At 35.6% G+C, this 19,662-nt stretch overlaps 1 protein-coding gene across 11 annotated transcripts in view; it reads left to right on the plus strand.

Moving 5' to 3' along the window:
• Tanc2 (tetratricopeptide repeat, ankyrin repeat and coiled-coil containing 2) overlaps positions 1-19,662 on the plus strand; it is a 387,000-nt gene that overhangs the window by 282,373 nt on the left and 84,965 nt on the right. For all 11 annotated transcript variants that reach the window (XM_074045367.1, XM_074045366.1, XM_074045369.1 and 8 more), the window contains 3 exons: positions 6,560-6,791; positions 13,676-13,842; positions 17,220-17,827. In XM_074045367.1, coding sequence (XP_073901468.1) covers positions 6,560-6,791; positions 13,676-13,842; positions 17,220-17,827 — 1,007 coding nt within the window. The remainder of the gene's footprint in view (positions 1-6,559; positions 6,792-13,675; positions 13,843-17,219; positions 17,828-19,662) is intronic.

The raw sequence follows: 19,662 nt of genomic DNA on the forward strand, positions 1-19,662 counted from the left end.
GCACTGTCTCACTGCAGGCCCAAAGCCATGAGGCCACTCAGTCATGCACTGAGACCTCTAAAACTATAAGCCGAAATAAACTTTTCTCTTTATAAATTGATTATCTTGGGTATGTGTTACAGTAACACAAAGCTGACAAACATAGATCTGAACAGACATTTCTCAAAAGAAGATATCCACGTAGCCAAAAGGTGTATGATAATATGTTCAGTATCACCAGTCAGTAGGGAAATGCAAACTAAAACCATAATGAGACCTTATACCTGTTAGTATAGCTTTTATCAATGAAGATAAAAAATGGGGCCTTTATATACACCTGTCATCCCACCTACACAGGAGGCAGAGATGGGAGGACTGTAATTTGAAACCAGCCCAGCCCAGGGAAAAAACAAAAACAAAGTTCATGAAGCCGGGAGGCTCATTCCTGTAATCCTTGCTACTTGGCAGGTAGAAATCAGGAATATTGAGGTTCAAAGTCAGCCTGAACAAACAGTTTACAAGACCTATCTTGGAAATACCCAACACAAAAAAGGGCCATTGGAGTGGCTCAAGTAGTAGAGTGCCTACCTAGCATGCATGAGACCCTGAGTTCAAGCCCCAGTACTGCCAAAAAAATAAAAGGTTTGCAAGACCCTATCTCAGAAAACAAGCTGGGCATGAGGGCTTATACCTGTATTCACAGCTAAGTAGGAGGTGGAGATAGGAGAATCACAATCCAAGACCATCCCCAGGGAAAAGCAAGAAGCAAGTTTATTGGAAAAATTAACTAAAACAAAAAAGGCTGGGGGTGTGGCTCGGAAATAGAGCAATTGTGAGGCACTGAGTTCAAACCCCAGTTACCCCACCCCCAAAAAAAGATGGAAGACACTAACTGTTGGAAAGGATAGAGAATATAAATTAGTACATCCGTTATGGAAAGCTGTGTGGTAGTTCCTCAGAACACTAAAAAAGTGCTGGAGGACAAGAGCAAAACAATTAAAAATAGAATTATCATATGATCCAGTAATTCCAGTTCCGGATATGTATCAAAGGAACTGAAATCTGTATGTTGAAGGGCTATCTATACTTCTATGTTCATTCTAGCACTATTTATAACACCTAAGATAGAGAACCAACTTAAGTCTATCAAGGATAAATGGTTAAAAAAAATAGTATATGTGCACAGTGGAACACTATAGTAGGACTTTAAAAAGAAGCAAATTCTATCATTTGCAACAATATAAATAAATATGAAGGACACCATCCTAAGTGAAATAAGCCAAAAATAGAAAGATAAATACCACATGGTCTCAACTGTATGTGGAGTTTAAAAACGTTAAATTCACAGAAGCAGGATGATGGTGACCAGAGACCTAGGGGTTGGAAGAGGGGAAGGGAAAAATGGGGAGTTTTTAATCAAAGAGTACAAAGCTTCCAATAAATCCAGGAATGGTGATGTACACCTATATTCCCAACATTCAAGAGGCTGAGTTGGGGGAGTCACAAGTTCAAGGCCAGCCCAGGCTATTTAGAGAATTTGAGGCCACCCTACACTACATAGCTTTATCTCAAAAAAAAAGTTTCAGATAGAGGAATATGTTTCAAAATCTATAGCCTGCAGGGTAACTATAATAATAATAATAATGTATATTTTAAAATAACTAAGAGAATAATGTGACATGTTAATTAGCTTGATTTAATCATTCCACATTGTACACATATATCAAAACATATTTTATCTCCTCAATATATATAGCTATGATTTGTCAATCAAAAATAATAGTAATAATTGTTTAAATATTATTTTAAAATATTTTACCATAGTATGAAAGAATGCCCATAATTGCCTGAAAAAGGTATTAATGTATTCTTAGATTCTCCAACTATACATACATGTATTGTACAATTTTATAAACAGTCTTACTTATACTTATTTAACTTGACTTTCCTATTTCAATCTAAAATAATTTATTATAATACATCAAATGCAGAGGCAGAGAGAGTAGTCTATTGCAAAAATGTAAAACAATGCCAATTTTCTTCCTGAAATTTTTCATTTTGAAAATGTTATTTTCCTGAAAATATGTTCTTAGATATTAATAGCTTTATTATTTTTTGTTTTTTGGCCATACTGGGCTTTTGAACTGTAGGCACTCTGCTACTTGAGCCATACCTCTAGCCCTTGCTGCTTTTTAATCATTTTTCAGGCAGAGTCTAGCACTTTTTACCTAGATTGGCCTTGGATTGCAGTCTTCCTACTTATACCTCCCTCGTATCTGGAGTTACAGGTGTTCACCACCACATGTGGCTTGTTTAAAATGGAGTCTCATTTTTTGCTTGGGTTAGCTTCAAACTATGATCCTCCCCATCTCTTCCTCCCAAGTAGCTAGGATTACAGATGTGTACCACCATGCCCAGAACAAATTGCATATTTGAAAATGTCAAGGTTGTGGAAAACAACAGCTGCAGAGGATCCCTTACAGATGAGAGGATACTAAGGAGAAATAACTAAATGCATACAGGGTCCTGGATAGAATCCTGAACGTGAAAGGACACAGTAGAAAAACTGTAAATAATAATAATATTATTATTATTATTATTACATTTTTCATTATTGTGTCAATGTTAATTTACCAGTTTTGATTGTTTTACTGTGATTATATAAAATGCTAACAATTATCAAGCTGGGTGAGGAATAAAAGAAAAGACTTTGTGTACTACTTTTGTAACATTTCTGTTAAGTCTAAAATTAGTTCAGAGTAAAAAGTTAAAAAGCAAATAAAAGTCCTACTGCCAAAAAATAGGACTCCAAGCTGGAAAATTACTGAGGCAGAGGCCAAGCCTGGAGCTAGCTATTCTTAGCTTCTAGTACAGAGTGAAGATTAGAATCAGAAATAAGGGACAAGAGAAAGTAATTTACAAAGAGCCTCCAGGTCCCTAGAAAACAAAACCAAGCATCAACTTAAAAGTAGAAGGGTTTTAGTGACTGGGAAATCAATTGGGGGGTGTTGCTTGTGGGGGTTGCTGAGTGACAGAAAGGAGACTGGAAAGGCAATTGCTTTGCTAGACCTTAAATGATACAGATGCCAGTCTGTAAACTAGACTTTTCTGTCCAAATGAATTCCATATATCAGAACTGCCCTTTCTTAATGTGAGATTAGTTTAATTGTGTCGTAGTTACTCATTTGTAGCAGAAAATTGTGTATGCAATATAAACACATAGGATTTTTTTTTTTTTTTGGCGGCCCTAGGGTTTGAACTCAGGCCCTCCAATTTGCTAGGCAGGCATTCTACCACTTCAGCTCCTCCAACAACTCAAGACCTAGAATTTTTTTTTTCTTTTATTATTCATATGTGCATACAAGACTTGGTTCATTTCTCCCCCCTGCCCCCACCCCCTCCCTTACCACCCACTCCACCCCCTCCCTCTCCCCCCCCACCCCCTCAATACCCAGCAGAAACTATTTTGCCCTTATTTCTAATTTTGTTGTAGAGAGAGTATAAGCAATAACAGGAAGGGACAAGGGTTTTTGCTGGTTGAGATAAGAATAGCTATACAGGGTATTGACTCACATTGATTTCCTGTGCATGGGTGTTACCTTCTAGGTTAATTCTTTTTGATCTAACCTTTTCTCTAGTACCTGTTCCTCTTTTCCTATTGGCCTCAGTTGCATTTAAGGTATCTGCTTTAGTTTCTCTGAGTTAAGGGCAACAAATACTAGCTAATTTTTTAGGTGTCTTACCTATCCTCACCCCTCCCTTGTGTGCTCTCGCTTTTATCATGTCCTCATAGTCTAATCCCATTGTTGTGTTTGAAGACCTAGAATTTTTAACACAAGCCTAGCAGATATGCTGCCACTCAATTCCATTAATCAGGCATATGATAAATTGTATTATTTCTTGAGTATTGCATTAAATCAAAAGATTTTATAGCAAAGGTTTGTATTGATTTCCAGTCTTTTGTTTATATAGTGCACCAGCCTCCATTTTTCTTTCTTCCCTCACAGGAGTAACATAAGTTTTACTTACAGTCTTCTTCCAAAGAATTAGTGCAACTTTAGTCATGTCAGACTTGTTTTGTATAGAGTTGTTTTAATAAAAAGCTAAGAGGTTTAACATAAGAAAACTTGCAATGAAAAAATTACTAATGTACAAAAGAAATAGCTAAAAATGAAATGTAAATAAATCATTTTGAGATATAAGAATTCATTAAGGAAAACAGTTTAACTTGTTGATTTATTGAGGGTAGACTAACTCTAAGCCATTTCTAAAAAGTTAAAACAATAATGAGTATAAATAACTTCCTCAAAGTTGTAGGGAGTACTTTATAAGTCAGTCATTGAGCAATAGTACAATAAGATACTAAAAAAAGAAACCCTGTACTTCTAGATTTGCTTCATATTTTTATACACAGGAAAAGTTGTAGATGATATCAAAAGACAGTTCTGGTAAAATACAAAATGTTTTTGATAGATTGTATGTATGTATACATTCTGCATAGTTATTGAGTCACATTGCAAATCTCAGAAAGCTATTGAGTGGTTTTGTACCTGAATTCTGCAAAGTAATCAAGACCTTTATATTTAGGATGCTAAAGAAATATTTAAAAGTAAAAGTAAAATAACCACAGAAGGCTCACCTGTAACATTGACCTTTGTTAAATGAAACCTTCAGCCAAGTATACATGATTTTTAATGAAATCAGTAAAAGTACTCGTTTTCTAAGTTTCAGAATTTTTTATCTTTAAAATTATATCCTATTGCTTTAGATAAAGGACAAAATATAGCAGATCTGCCTTGCTGTTCTTAGCCTTGGCATGTGGAATCAACTGAAATAAAATACAAAATTTCATATCATTTCAGAAGTTTGCTATTTATTTTTATCAAGTGAAAATTTGTATCCATGCAGACAGTTACCACCGATATTCACTGTTTATTGAGAGGACAGATCAATTGCTAAACAGGTTCTCTTTGGTTTTATTACATTATCTTTAAGATAGATAATGTAATATCTAAAGAAAACATCTAAAGAAAAGAGTGGAGATTTTTTTAATACATCATCTGATTTCCAGTTTCCATATTATACTCAGACTCTATTGCTTCACTCACAAGCAATTCCTCTCTTCAGCTTTATATGTGTAGTAACAATTCCCATGCTGTTTTATTTGTGTGTGTGTGTTTAATGAGAAGGATTTCAGGTGGTTTTTTTTAATGGCATTTCTATCGTGTGGTAAAGAGCTAAGGGAACCATACTTACAGAGAAGGTGTCTTTTCAAAACCAGACTTTTCCATGGATGACTGCTATCTGAGAGTTGACTGAAGAATGGCATGCCCTGCAATGTGTCCATGAGTGTCACTGGAACAAGTTCCATTTGCCTATAGGCACAAAGCTAGTATCCAAAAAAAAGAGAGAGTATACAGAACTTTGATGAGTGAGGAGGAAGGTAGAGGAGGTGATGATGATGATGATGATAGTGATATCAGTTGTTGTTACTGCTCATTTACTACCTGTTGAGCACCACACTAAATTCTTTCCATATATCAAGCTGAACCTCCTCTGCCAATATCATATTTTCTACATAGTCTTATCACTATTCTTGGTATTAATAAGAGTGATCTATATTAAAATCACCCTCTGATCTGGTGTGGTGGTACACACCTGTAATCCCAGCACTTGGGAGGCTAAGGTAGGAAGACTGTGAGTTCCAGGCCAGCCTGGGACATAGAGGAATACCCTATCTCAAAAAATATCATAAATACAATGTACCCACACCAACACAACAATAAAAAAAAATACTATGTACACACACACAGAGAGACACACACTCTGTGTGTGTGTGTGTATTATATATATGTGTGTGTGTATATATATGGTATGGAAAGAACTCTGCAGATTCAAAGACAAAACCATGACCTAAAACTCCAGGTTCTAGACAAGCAGCCTAGATCCTAAATGTTATTAGGACTCATGATTATTTTTTTTAAGTTCTTTAAAGTGAAGATCTGCATCTAATAAAAATTCCACCCCTTCTTCCTTTTATCTAATTTTGATACTCAATTCTGATACTCTCTTTCTCTGGGTATGGGTTCTTAGAAAATATTTGTTGATAAATTTAAAATCTGAATTGTTTTATTTTTATAAGGCTTAAGTTATAACAGAACTATAATCAAAATGTGATGTAAGCATATGTATTTATTGAGACTAACATGATTTGTCTCTGGTTATTTTATTCCTAATACTTTGTTACAAGATTAGACTCTCCTCCTGTAGTTCTCGATGCTGAATAAATGCTAGCAATATTAATTTATATCTTTATTCTCAATCTTCCTATATCTTACAACCCACAAGGAAAATTCAGTTTTTATTTGAGGTTATGTCATATGCACAATGACAGAAATATCATATCTAATTTCTGATCTTACATAAATCAGACAGTTAAGTTAGCAGCTTTTCTTTTTACCTGAAAAGATTGAGGAAAAATGGGGAACTAAAACACAGTATTAAAAATGATCAAATAGTAACCAGAGCTACTGCTTTTGCCACTGATAAGACCATTTACAATCTCATCTTCCTTTTGTAGGTGGTTGCCTATCACTATTGCCAAGCAGATAACGCCTATACCTGCCTGGTCCCAGAATTTGTCCACAATGTTGCTGCCTTGCTCTGCCGCTCACCTCAGCTGACAGCTTACCGGGAGCAACTTCTTCGGGAGCCTCACCTTCAAAGCATGCTGAGCCTTAGGTCTTGTGTTCAAGACCCCATGGCCTCCTTCCGGAGGGGAGTCCTGGAGCCCCTGGAGAATCTCCACAAAGGTACAGATGAGGTCCAAAGGAGAACAAGGAGCCCCAGTCACCTGGTCATGCTATAGAAATTATTATTTTTATCACATTCCCAAAACTGAATGTTCACTAGCTGATGTCCTGCAAGATACAGTTAACAGATAAAAAATTTTACTTGGGTGGGCATGATGGCACATGACTGTAGTCCCAGTACTTGGGAGGCTGGGGCGAGACGATTGCTTGAGTCTAGGAGTTCGAGGCCAGCCTAGGCAGCATAACAAGACCCCAGTTCAAAATACATACATATATTTTTTTAATTTGGAAACAAACTAATTCCTGCAATAACTTTTCCAAATGTAATTCATTTTTCATATATTAATGATAGCAGAGCTTCCATTCCTTTCTGTGAAGTTCAAAAAATTAGTGAAGTTGTAGCTCCAACTTGATATTGTAGCTTCTATGATTAGAAACTCCCTGATTTTTGCATATTTTTTATTACCTTGTCAGTTCGTGAAAACCACTCATGATTACACATGACAGTATTTATAATAGAAATCACTTAATTTTTTATTTTGAAAGGTAACAAAAAGAATAAGGCTATTTTATGGTTCATAAATTATATCAGGAAAGCTAATTTTTAAAGTGAAAATACAATTAAATGGAATCTGTATCCCACTCATGTTCATGCCTTTCCTTCCCTTTCTTCGGCAGCCCTAGTGTCAGCTGTGGACTAAGTACAGCCATCTCCACAAAGACAGTGCACACCTTCATTAAATCTCTCTTCCCTACATTGTAGAACCTTCATGCATGGACATATGGTTCCAAGGAGACCACCATTTAGGAAAAGCTGTGATGCTTGATTCATTTTTCCCATAACATCACCCACTTTCCACTAAAGACATGTCACCTTTCAGCAAATCTAAATTTCACTTTATCAGTTAAATTAAGCACCTGAGGTGCTCCTTTTGGCTTGGGAGGATTGCCATAACTTTCACCTTGCCTTGGGGGCATGATTTACTTATTTGGGGAAGCATATTTTCACAAAATTAAGGGCAGGGAAACACTCAGCAGATCACACATGACTTAAAAACAACTGACAACATGGGGCTGACTGAGAGCTTCTCTGCATCAACTGAGCTGCGTAATGCATATGCAGGAATGTAAAGTTTTTGGTTTTAAATTTTCTTTTAATATATCTATTGAACACACTTGGTCACAACCATGTGTTATAAATTCAACAAGAAGGTGGGCTTACTGTAGCCTTAATGTTTTATCAGGTCTGGAAGCCGAAGAAAAGTATTTGAGTAAACACAAGATTCCTAAACAATCTTGCTTATTCCTGAGAGCCTTACATAGCTTTTTCAAAGGGTTTGAAAGTGCTGTAAGAAAAAGGTGCTTGCGATTTCTATTGTGTACATCATCTTCAGTTACTTCAACTTTGCTGAGTATTTAAATGTCAGATTTCTCTTCTCATTCTGATGACCTCTGTCTCTTGCTTCTACTACCTTTTAGCTTGACCATACCCTAGACCTCTTTAAACCCTAGAATTTCTCCACAAAGATTTCCCCCCCTTGGCAGTAGTGGGGTTTGAAACTCAGGACCTTACTAGGCAAGTGCTCTACAACTTGAGCCATGACTCCAGCCCTTTATGTTTTAGATTATTTTTCAAATACAATCTCATGTTTTTTGCCAGGGTCAGCCCTGGACCATGATCCTCTTACCTATGCCTCTCACCTACCTGGGATTATAGACATGTACCACCACAACTAGCTTGTTTGTTGAGATGGGTTCTGATGAACTTTTTGCCTAGCCTGGCTTCAAACTGCAGTCCTTCTAATCTCTGCCTCTCTGCTATGATTACAGGCATGAGCACCCTTACCCAGCTCCACAAGTATTTTTAAGCATACTTTTTGTACATTCAGTTTGTCTTTTAAATCCTGTTAATTCTGCCTTCATGATGTTTCACACATTGATTTGTCTCAAACTTGTTCATACCATTATCACCCCAAGGATTACTCAACTACCTATAACATTATATCTGTATTACTACTCCTTCATGGTCGCTGGTTCTCTGGTTTAGTTCTTCATTCACATCATAACACCCTTAAAAATTATAAAAGTGTATGCAGCATACTTGGATAGAAGTTTAAGTTGGACATGACTGGCCTGAGGCTACAGCTGTGTCAGGCTCCAGATGCCCTAATGTCTAAGGGATATTTTTTTTTCACTGATTCATTTTTCCCAAGCTGATGTCCAGTTCCTGGGTTCAAGTGGTCCTTTCACTCCAGCCTCCCAAGTATCTGGGTCTGCTGCAGGCATGCACAGTTGCCCAGCTAATAGATTCATTTTAAACCCACTTCTAAACCCTCTCCAGTCCCTCCAGTCTCCTAGACTTTATGTGTTGCTTCCAGATAAAGCTTCAAGAAGCATTGCTCCATTCACTTAATTTCCTAGTTTACAACACGGTGATACCTGTTGCCTACTAAATTAACTCCCAACTCCTAGTCTGGTGTGCAAAGCGATGGCCTGCATCCAATCTACTTTCCAGCCTTGTATCCTTTTGACCCTTTATTTACATGTGAACTAAAATATTCACTAGTTCTTAAACACTCCCCTAAATTTTTCTGCCTCTACATATTTACTTTATTTCCTTTTCTTGATATACCTCTTTATATCTCTTCCTGTCAGAATTCTACATCTTCCACAGACCAGCTAAATGCCACCTCACTCATGAAACACCTGCTGATTCATACACACACACAAACACCAATCAGAAACAGTATCCATCCAAACTGACATTAGATCTTTCAGTATCTCAGTTGTGGTACTCAACACATTGTTATATGTATGTAAGAATTTAAAATTTTATCACCAACATATAAAAGAAAGAAAACCTTCCAACCAAGAAATGTTGGTGAGGATAATGAACAGCTAAAATTTATTCATTGCTTGTGAGACTATAAAATGGTACAACTACTTTGACTAACTACTTGCTAGTTTCTTACAAAGTTAAATGTACATCTATTTACCAATTCCTATATATTGACTCAATGGAAATTAAAATGCCTACAAAAAGGTTTATTCAAGAATATTTCTACTTCTATTTCCATTTTTATTCATAGTAATCAAAAACTGGAAACAACCCAAATGTCCATCAATAGAATGAATAAATAAATTATATATTTGAAATATTTTTAGTAATAAAAAGGAACAAACTAATAATACACTCAACAATGTAAATGAGTCTCAGAAACATACTAAGCAAAAGAAGCAAATGTAGCCATGCTAACATAAATCAGAACAATGGTGGTTGCCTATTAAAGATTAACTAGAAGGGAACCTAAGGGAATTTTCTTTTTATTGCTGGTATTGCTCATATTAGGCAAGCACTCTACCACTGAATTACATCCATAATTCATAAGGGAATTTATTTTTTTAAGACCTGTGCTTGCTACACAGGTGCTCTACCACATGAGTTATGTCCCCAGCCCAGTAACTTTCTTAAATGATGGAAATGTTCTACATTTTAATCAGGATGCTGCTTATGAATACATATATTGGCCAGAACTCATCAAAGTAGTCATGTGCAGTGGCTCATGCCTATAATCCCAGCTACTCAGGAGGCAGACACTTGAAGGATCTCAGTTTGAAGCCAGCTCAGACAAAATGTTAGTTGCTTATCTCACCAAAATAAGCAGGGCATAATGGCACACACCTGTCATCTCCATCCGGCCCTTGGTATTAGGATCAAAGTCCGAGACTAGCCCCCAGTAAAAAGTACGACCCTATTTTCTAAAGCAAGGAAGACTGAAGACTTGGCTCAAGTGGTATTGTGCTTACCTAGGAAGTACAGGCCCTAAGTTAAAACCCCAGTGCCAAAAAAACTCATCAAAGTGTATAGCAAAAATATTCTCAGTTCCCTGCATAAATGCATACAGTTTTATTATAGTAATTTCAAAAATAGGTATTTCTTAAAGATAGCTACAGTTTTCTTTCCAAGAAAGTTTCATAGAGAACACTTTCAATTTAGAGTCAAATACTAAATTTAAATAATACATTTTTCCTTAAAAATGCTTTTCACTGTGTTTTTCACAGTGTAGTGGTTAAAACACATACCTATATATACATATATAAAACAAATGTAGAACTTTGTAAGTTTCTCAGTAGGCTTTTGCTTCAGCCACCAATATGAAGTGAAGGGAGAAGCTAATTTGTTGCCATAACTAAAAGAAAGAGAATTCAGATGTGATGTGAAGCTTTTCTCATTAAAAATTTTCTGATTTAATTAAAAGCTTTTCACTTTTAACAATTTCTATAAAGTATACTATGTAACAGAAGCTTATGTACTAGAATTCAATCTAACTTTTGTATTAGCTACCTTCTCTTATTCTTAATTCTCTCAGACACCTAGGTAAAATCTTAGAATGAGACTACTAAGGAAGACTGTTCAAGTATTTGTTAAGTATACATGTAAGTGGAGACAAAGGAAAATGTTATTCACAAGGAATTACAAATATGGATATAGGGCTTCAGAAACCTTTCCAAAAACTTGTGGGTACTGGAATGGCTCCTAAGCATCAGACCACTTAAAGTTTTCAATTAGTCCATCCCAGAAATAAGAAAATGGGGACTGCCTAGAGTTTGTGTAGATTTAAATATAATACAGTTTTACATATATGTGTATGTAAAAGTTAATGTCTTCTCATTTTTTAATCTTAAAATATTTTTATTCTATGAAATAATGGTGACAATATATGGTACTTGCATTTTAAATATTTTCACATCACAATATATGAAGTAGCAATCTTTTTAGTCCCCAAGTTGAATTTTTGTTTTTAAAATCCTTCAGAAACTACTGAGAGTATTAAATATCTACTGTAGTATTAAATATCTACAAAAGTTTGGAAATGAACCTGAAGCATTCTTACAAGCCTGGTTGCATTTGACAGGCAAAGTCAAAATCTCAAAAAGAGGACCAGAATTTAGAAGAATATCATTATACTCTACTGAAAATTTATACAAATTGAGATTTATTTTTATTTCCAAGTGAATTAATTCACTAAAATGTCTACATCATACTTTAGAACACATTCTTGATCTTTATGCTTAAAAATGTGTTTGCAGTGTTTTCAAAAGAAAAAATCTCTGCAGCTGTTATCATCAACCTTTTGCTCTACGTAAATATTTTGGCATTCTTAGGAAGGAACCTGAGTGAAGTTAAATGACATATATTTAAAGGATGGGGGTGATGGTGTATTGGTAAAATTTTTAGCAGATACCTGGGGAGGAAGGCTCATTTTAACATTTTCCAATTTCTGTTATGAAAATACTCTCACCATACCCAATTTCAGGCTACCAGCTATTTAAGAACTAGCTCTTGGAAATATTGCAGTTGGCTCTCCTGAACCCACACAGGACTTCCCCAGCAGACCACTGGGTGGTCCACTAAGTAGATACACTTGGAATATTCTTCTATGGAAATTAAAGACACAGTCAAGCTTAAGGGAGCCAGAGTCCTCAAAATTAAGAACATAACAGCTTCTAGTTTTGTTGATAAATTCCACTTAGTCCCAAGTAGTTCCTCTCTTTTCCTTAATTCTTTGGACTTTCCAAAGGAATACTGTGTTTCTTAGCGCTACATCATCTAGAATGCTACTTTATTAATAATCTTTGTTAAAAGTTAGAGCTGAAATCCATAGTTCATTTCTTTACTAAAACATAACCACATGAAAATAATAAAAACGCTTCATAATTTGAGACCTGATTTATACTATTTAGGATATTGAAATTAAGTTCCTTTATACCAAGCATGTGCTTTGTGGGGAGGGAATCTAAAGGCTTATTAATCATTGCAAAAGATCTCTGTGTGTTCAAATGTGAAGGCAAAGTAGCACAAATAATTTCATTGTTTTTGACTCTTTTAAAAGTAAAAAGAGCAAGTCTTGTACAGAAGTCCACAGACTTTTTATTTTGAACCTAGCTTTATTTCTTTTGTCAGACATCTAATGATTTCTTGCCCTCTTTCCCTCTGCTTTCCTCCTTTCAGAACATATAAGGCCCTACTAACTAATAACTTTTATTCGTACCTCACAATTTGTTTATAGTAAAATGTTCATTCAATTTGAGGATTTAAAAAAAAAACTTTTTTATTGTTCAATGTTGTTCAAGAATTGACAAACATTTAATGAGTTCTCACTAAGCCATCTTCTTGGCCTAACCCTGAAGATAAGCTTATTTATCAGTTGTGGATTGGTAGAGTCTAGGAGGTGGTAACTGGGCACCTAGCAGATTTGTCTCTCCCACATGACTCCTCCGCTGGGAAGATCACACAAGGACTGGTCTCATTGAGGTTGCTTTCAATATAGTCAAGAAACTGCTAACATCTTGGGATCAAACCTTCCTGTTCAAGTCTGTCTATTGTTTGGAGTCCTTATCTCTGTTCCTCCTCCTCTCTTTCCCCATATACATTCACATATAGTCCTATCTACTACTACAGGCTTTAAATTGGACCTTTTTTTGAGAAATTCCCAAAAGAACATGTGAAGTTATTCTCTTAGTGCTATCAGATAAGAAAAAACTAATACTCTATTTAACTTTACATGTATGACAGAGAAAAAGGGGTGCAAATTCTCATAACTTCAGTCTATATCACAACTGATAATATGGGGATTTGTGAAAATGTGCTCATACATATGACAAAAGTTTTCATACCTGGTGAAAAATCAGATTAATTCAGTAAGTGAATTATTATGAATTACTTCATGTCTTTATAGTAAGTTATGTACCCTGAGTGTTTTAGGCCTCATGAGAGGCCTGTTCTAATATTTTTTTCATGACAGATAACGTGATCAAATACCCAATAAGAACTCACTTATCTACATGGTAATCATAAAGTAATTTGTTTCTTTCTATCTCAGAGAGAAAAATACCAGATGAAGATCTCATCATTTTAATTGATGGATTAAATGAAGCAGAATTTCACAAACCGGATTATGGGGATACAATTGTATCATTTCTGAGTAAAATGATTGGAAAATTTCCTTCTTGGCTCAAACTAATTGTAACAGTCAGAACCAGTTTACAGGTATGTGTTTGTTTGCTTTTGAACCATAAATTATTTTCCTTGGAAAACACAAGTGAAATAGTTCTAAATCATAGCTTCCTTAGCAATTCTTTCCAGACTTCTGCCATATCTGAGAATATTAGCAAGAGTAATTCCCAAAGAGAGTAAGAAATATGATCTAGAAACAGTATTCTCTCTATATATGATTCTCAGATTCCCATTACTCTGGATAATATTTGGTAAAATGTCCCTTAAAGTAGCATGAAAAGGCCAGATGTGCTGGCATATATCTGTAATCCTAGCATAGGGAGGCAGAAGCAGGAGGATCGTGAGTTGAGGGTAGCCTGAACTATTTATAAAGACCCTGTCTCAAAAATTAATAATAATAATAACATAAAAACAAAGCATTTTCTAGAGCGTCCTGAGAATAGCAGTGCAAAGAAAATGCAGTTCTTTGACTTTTATTTCACAGTTTTTATCATTTAATGCCATGCAAAGTCCAGTACAATCTGCAATCTAGAGTCAGATTTTCTGGTTATTCCCTCTGCTTCTATTTAAACAACTTTTCTGTAACGTGAAGGTAGACGTGCTTCTGAATATGCCTTTCTCTGACAAAGGCAGTGTTAGGGATTTAGATTAAATTTATTGCAACTGAGAGATAAGAGTTTTGTTTTGCTTTGTTGTTTTAAATTATCTCCCCTGCTCACTCACTAATCACATAATGGTCTAGAAGGACCAGGAATGTGAAACTGAACTTATAAAAATATATGGCTAAGGAAAAATGACTCCATCTTCCATCATTCTCATTATAGCTGAGTTGGTATCTCCCATTTATGCTTACCTCATGTGTGGTTTGGAGCAGTGTTTCACAACCTTTTCAAAAAAATTCTCTCTTTTGATGAATACCAGAATCTTATTATATGCCCATCCCACTATTTTGATGCAACCCATTTGTAATAATTTGTAATAATTGCTGATACATAGAAGTCTCTTCTTTTCCTTTCTCCCACACTCTCAGTATTATTCCTACATCATGACCAATTAGATTTACAGACTTCTGTAATCAGAAACCATATTTGTAATCCTCACCATCACCTTGCAGATGTTCATTATTAATCTCAAAGTAATTTGAGTTAACGGATGCAGATCAATGTAAGTGCATTTTACAGCTAAAAATTTTAACCTATTATTACTGGTCAGTAGTTTTATTGTTAAAGAATAAACAGAAGAAACCTCCATGATCACAGTGTGACCTTTTTTTTTTTTTTTGGAGACAAAGTCTTACTATGAAGCCCAGGCTGGCCTCAAACTCAGGATCCTCCTGTGTAAGGCTCCCAATTGCTGGGATTACAGGCATGTACTGTCATGCCCAGCTACAATTTCTGACTATTTTTACTAAATGTAAGATCAGGCAATATTATCCCCAAATATATTTTCATATAATATCATATGCAATTGCAGAATAAATTTAAGTATGTCTGAGTAAAGCAGATAACTTTGATTTTTCAAATATGCCAAAGTACAGAAAAAGTACTATGCATATTCATGTACGAAGTCCAAATTTCAATGTCTTCTTGGATAGAAATCTACAGTAACTTACTTCATTCTCTTCAGCAAAGAATTTTCAAAAATTATTTTCTTTATGAACCCTCATATTTGATTATTCTTTATTTCCACAAACATTTCTTAAATATTTAGTGTATGTCAGGCACTGTTCTAGAAACTGAGGATTCACCGGTGAACAGGGCACACAACACCCTTGCTTTCAAAAAGCTTATATTCTAATAGGAAACAAAACAAAAAAATAAGTAAAAAGTTAGACATATACTAAAATTGCAAGTAGTAAGTATGATGAAGAAAAATAACATAGGGCAAAGGTGTGAATGGAAATGATAGTTTCCATTCACAGGAAAGACCTCTCCAAAGAACCTTACAAGTGGCAAGATCTGATCTACCTTTTTAAAAGGTCTGCTCTTTAAAAGGTCTGCTCTGTCTCTGCTAACTATATAAATAATAAAATGAAGGGGATCAAGACTGCAAGCAGAAATAACAGGTGAGAAGTGATGGTGCTTAGGCTAGAGCGATAATTGTGGAGACCATGTGAAGAAATCATATTTGAAGTAAATATATTGTGAAGAGAGGTAAAATGACTTTATGAGTCAGGTATGATGGCGTACACCTGTGATCGCAACACTAGGGAGGCTGAAGCAGGAGGATTACAAGTTTGAAGCCAGCCTGGGCTATATAGCAAGACCTTGTCTCAACAAAACAAAACAAAAAAGAGTGATGATGATGATGGGCTGATTGTAGGTATGAGCAAGAAAGAAGATTCAAGAATGAATCCTGGAGTTTTGGTGAGCAAATAAGCAACTGCTGTCTTGAGGATAAAAGAAAGATCACAGATACCTCTGAGGACTTGGTGGTAGGGTCCATTGTAATGTCATTTATTGACATGTAAAAGGTTTTATGATCAGGGGCAGAATTCAGTAGCTCTGATTTAGACAACTAATTTTATCTTTGAAACATCCAAGTATAACTGTTGGGTTGAGAACTCTGAGAAGATAACTAAGCTGGCAACATGAAGTTAGGCATCATTTACCTATAAGAGGTTATTTAGAACCATTAGTCTAAATAAACTATGTATGTCTGTGCAGCCTAGCTGAGAAGAAATTGATACAGAAGAAAGAACAGGTATTTACAGGAGCAAAGTCTATGAGTAGATAAGAAAGAATGGAATCCAGTGGATAAGATTCACCCCAGCACCCTCCGCCAAAATAATTTCCAAGCAGATCACCAAAGGAAGAAGCTTTCAGTTCAGGCATCTCCAAAAGGCCTGTTAAATGTAGTCATTTTATTGGGAGGATTAGAAAGTCACTTTTTTTTTATTTTTTAGTAAAAGCCACATTCTTACATGGCATTCTTTGAATCCTTAAACATTTCTCTTACTGAATTGTAGTTTGGCATTATGCCATGGTTTGTACTGAGAAAAATTACAGTGAGTGATTTATACAGCACTCCATTTTCTACTTATTTTAGAAGGGTTGTTTAGAATACTAACCATGAAATCACTCCTAAAGTACTCTTTACAAAGACCCATAAAAAATTACCTTAAGTTTCAATGTAAGGAAAGGTAGTATCCTTTCTATGCAAGTAATTCATTGGTTCTGGGATTTGAACTCAGGACCTTGTGCTTGTTAGGAAGGCACACTACTGCTTGAGCCATGCCCCCAGCCCAAGTAATTTGTTTTAATCTATGAATGCTAATACTTTATCATGTTTCCCTCTTTTCTTTGGCCACTCAGAAGTTCAGAGTAAATTTGTGGACCTCATAGTTTTATCACAAGAGTTAGGGGAACTGAAGGTCTTTCTGTCTCTCTCTCTCTCTCCATCTGTTTTAGGAAATTACCAAGTTGCTGCCTTTCCATAGGATTTTTTTGGATCGACTAGAAGAGAATGAAGCCATAGACCAGGACCTGCAGGCTTACATCCTGCACCGGATACACAGCAGCTCAGAGATCCAGAATAACATTTCACTTAATGGCAAAATGGACAATACTACATTTGGCAAACTCAGTTCTCATCTCAAGACCCTCAGTCAAGGGTCCTATCTATACCTGAAACTCACATTTGACCTCATAGAAAAAGGTTATCTAGTGTTAAAGAGTTCTAGCTACAAAGTAGTTCCTGTTTCACTCTCAGAGGTTTATTTACTCCAGTGCAATATGAAATTTCCAACCCAGTCTTCCTTTGACCGGGTAATGCCTCTCCTGAATGTGGCAGTGGCCTCTCTCCACCCACTGACTGATGAGCATATCTTTCAGGCCATCAATGCTGGTAGCATTGAAGGCACACTAGAATGGGAAGATTTTCAGCAGAGAATGGAGAACCTATCCATGTTCCTAATCAAGCGCAGAGACATGACTCGTATGTTTGTACATCCTTCTTTTCGAGAATGGCTTATTTGGAGAGAAGAAGGGGAGAAAACCAAATTTCTCTGTGATCCCAGGTAAGATATGGATCTGTGATAAGCAGTTCTAAGCCTATTTTTTTTTATTTACTGCATGGAGCATGGGTATTGAAAGTAATTGAGAAATGTTCTTCATTGAACATTGCCCAAAGAAGAGACACGTCATCTGTTTCTTCTCAAGGCAAGGCTATGATAAAGTTTAGTAATGTATTTTATTACAATGTTATTTCCTGAAGATGAAGATTCATCATCTGCATAGACATTTTAGAATGCTATCCAACACTCCTGTGTTTTCCTAAATAATTTTCACTGACCCCACTAGAGATTACAGGCTATAATTGAATTAGCCATTTAACAGATTTTCTCAGCATTCTTCAGATACGAAAAAAGCATTGGCATATGGTTCATCTCTTTGGCTTAAAGAAGAATTATTTTTTTAAGTTGTTATTACTCTTTTAAAAATAGAATCTTAAACCCTATAGGGTGAAAAAAACTTCAAGTGATCAGATGTTCTAGGTCTAGTGCCTTTAGATAAGTAAGTTGTCGTTATCTTCATTTTGCTATTAACACCTTAAAAATGCTGAATCATCTTTATAGATAGGAAAAAGGAGGAGGAACTAAAATAGAGATGGCAAATACATGTCACATACCACCACCCCCCATTCTGCATCCATGGCTGTCTGCCACTTATGTATACCAGCACTCTTTCCTGATGAATTTTGACCTTGACCTGAGAATCTTCCTCAACTCAACAAACCAGACTAGATATGAAAATACTTTCCATTCTATTGGATAGAAACTCTAGTGTCTGGCATGCTAGTGGGTTTTACTTTCTATTCCTCCACACTACCCTTTTTTGTGAATCATTCCTTTAATAAAGTAAGCATTTTCAAAAGTGTGTATTACTGATTTCCTGGAAATAGAGAAGATACCAGCAACAGAACTGGCAAATTCAGAGCTTATTGTGGCTCAGAAAGATAGACCAAATTTGGCTATTCCTCATACTGTGATTCATCAGAGAGACTAAAACTGATGGGGCTGGGGTTTTATTACCCCTCTGACAATGTTCTTCACCAGACCTTACTAAAGACAACTATGCTTGTGGGCATGCTTCTCAACCTACTTCATGCTGACTCATTAGAAAATTAGTTCCACATTCTAATGGTGATACTAAGCCAAGCTGTAGATTTTGTGGTATTTTTCCTGAGAGGCAAAGTTTTATAAAGAAATGTGTTATAGTGGAAAGAACAGGAACTATTGTGTCAGATAATACACATGTAAATTCTGCCTCTTCTAGAAACTGTGACTTTTGGAAAAAGTTACAATGATTCTGAGACTTAAGTTTCTTACTTACATAAAAGCAATAATAATGTTTTCTTAGAGTTGGTGAGAATTAAGCAAGGCCTTGTATTTTACAAGGCCTAGAATAATATAGAGTACAAAGAAAGTATTCAGAGTATGTTCTTTTGCTTCCCTTCTCTTTGTAGTAATAGAACTTTCAGGTGTGCCTTAACTAAATCTTGTGATTAGATAGGCAGAACATTCTTCTGCTGTTAACACTTGGGGGCCCAAGATTTTTAACATGTAGGAAAAAACTGAGTCTCAGTCTTTTGCATGAATTTTATGACAGTCCCTAAAGGATTTTAATATAAAGTAGTCTCCTTCTTTATACATTCTAAGGCCTCTAGTGGCTACCTGAAACTGTAGATAGTATCCAACCCTATACATATTATAGTTTTTTCCTATTCATATGTGCCTCTAATAAAGTTTCATTTAAAAATTAAGCACAGTAAAAAATAATAATAAAATCAAGCAATTTAATAAAAGTTACGTAAATGTGGTCTCTCTCTCTCAAAATATCTCATTATACTTTC

The sequence above is a fragment of the Castor canadensis genome, chromosome 11 (genome assembly GCF_047511655.1).
Source record: "Castor canadensis chromosome 11, mCasCan1.hap1v2, whole genome shotgun sequence".
Classification (NCBI taxonomy): domain Eukaryota; kingdom Metazoa; phylum Chordata; class Mammalia; order Rodentia; family Castoridae; genus Castor; species Castor canadensis.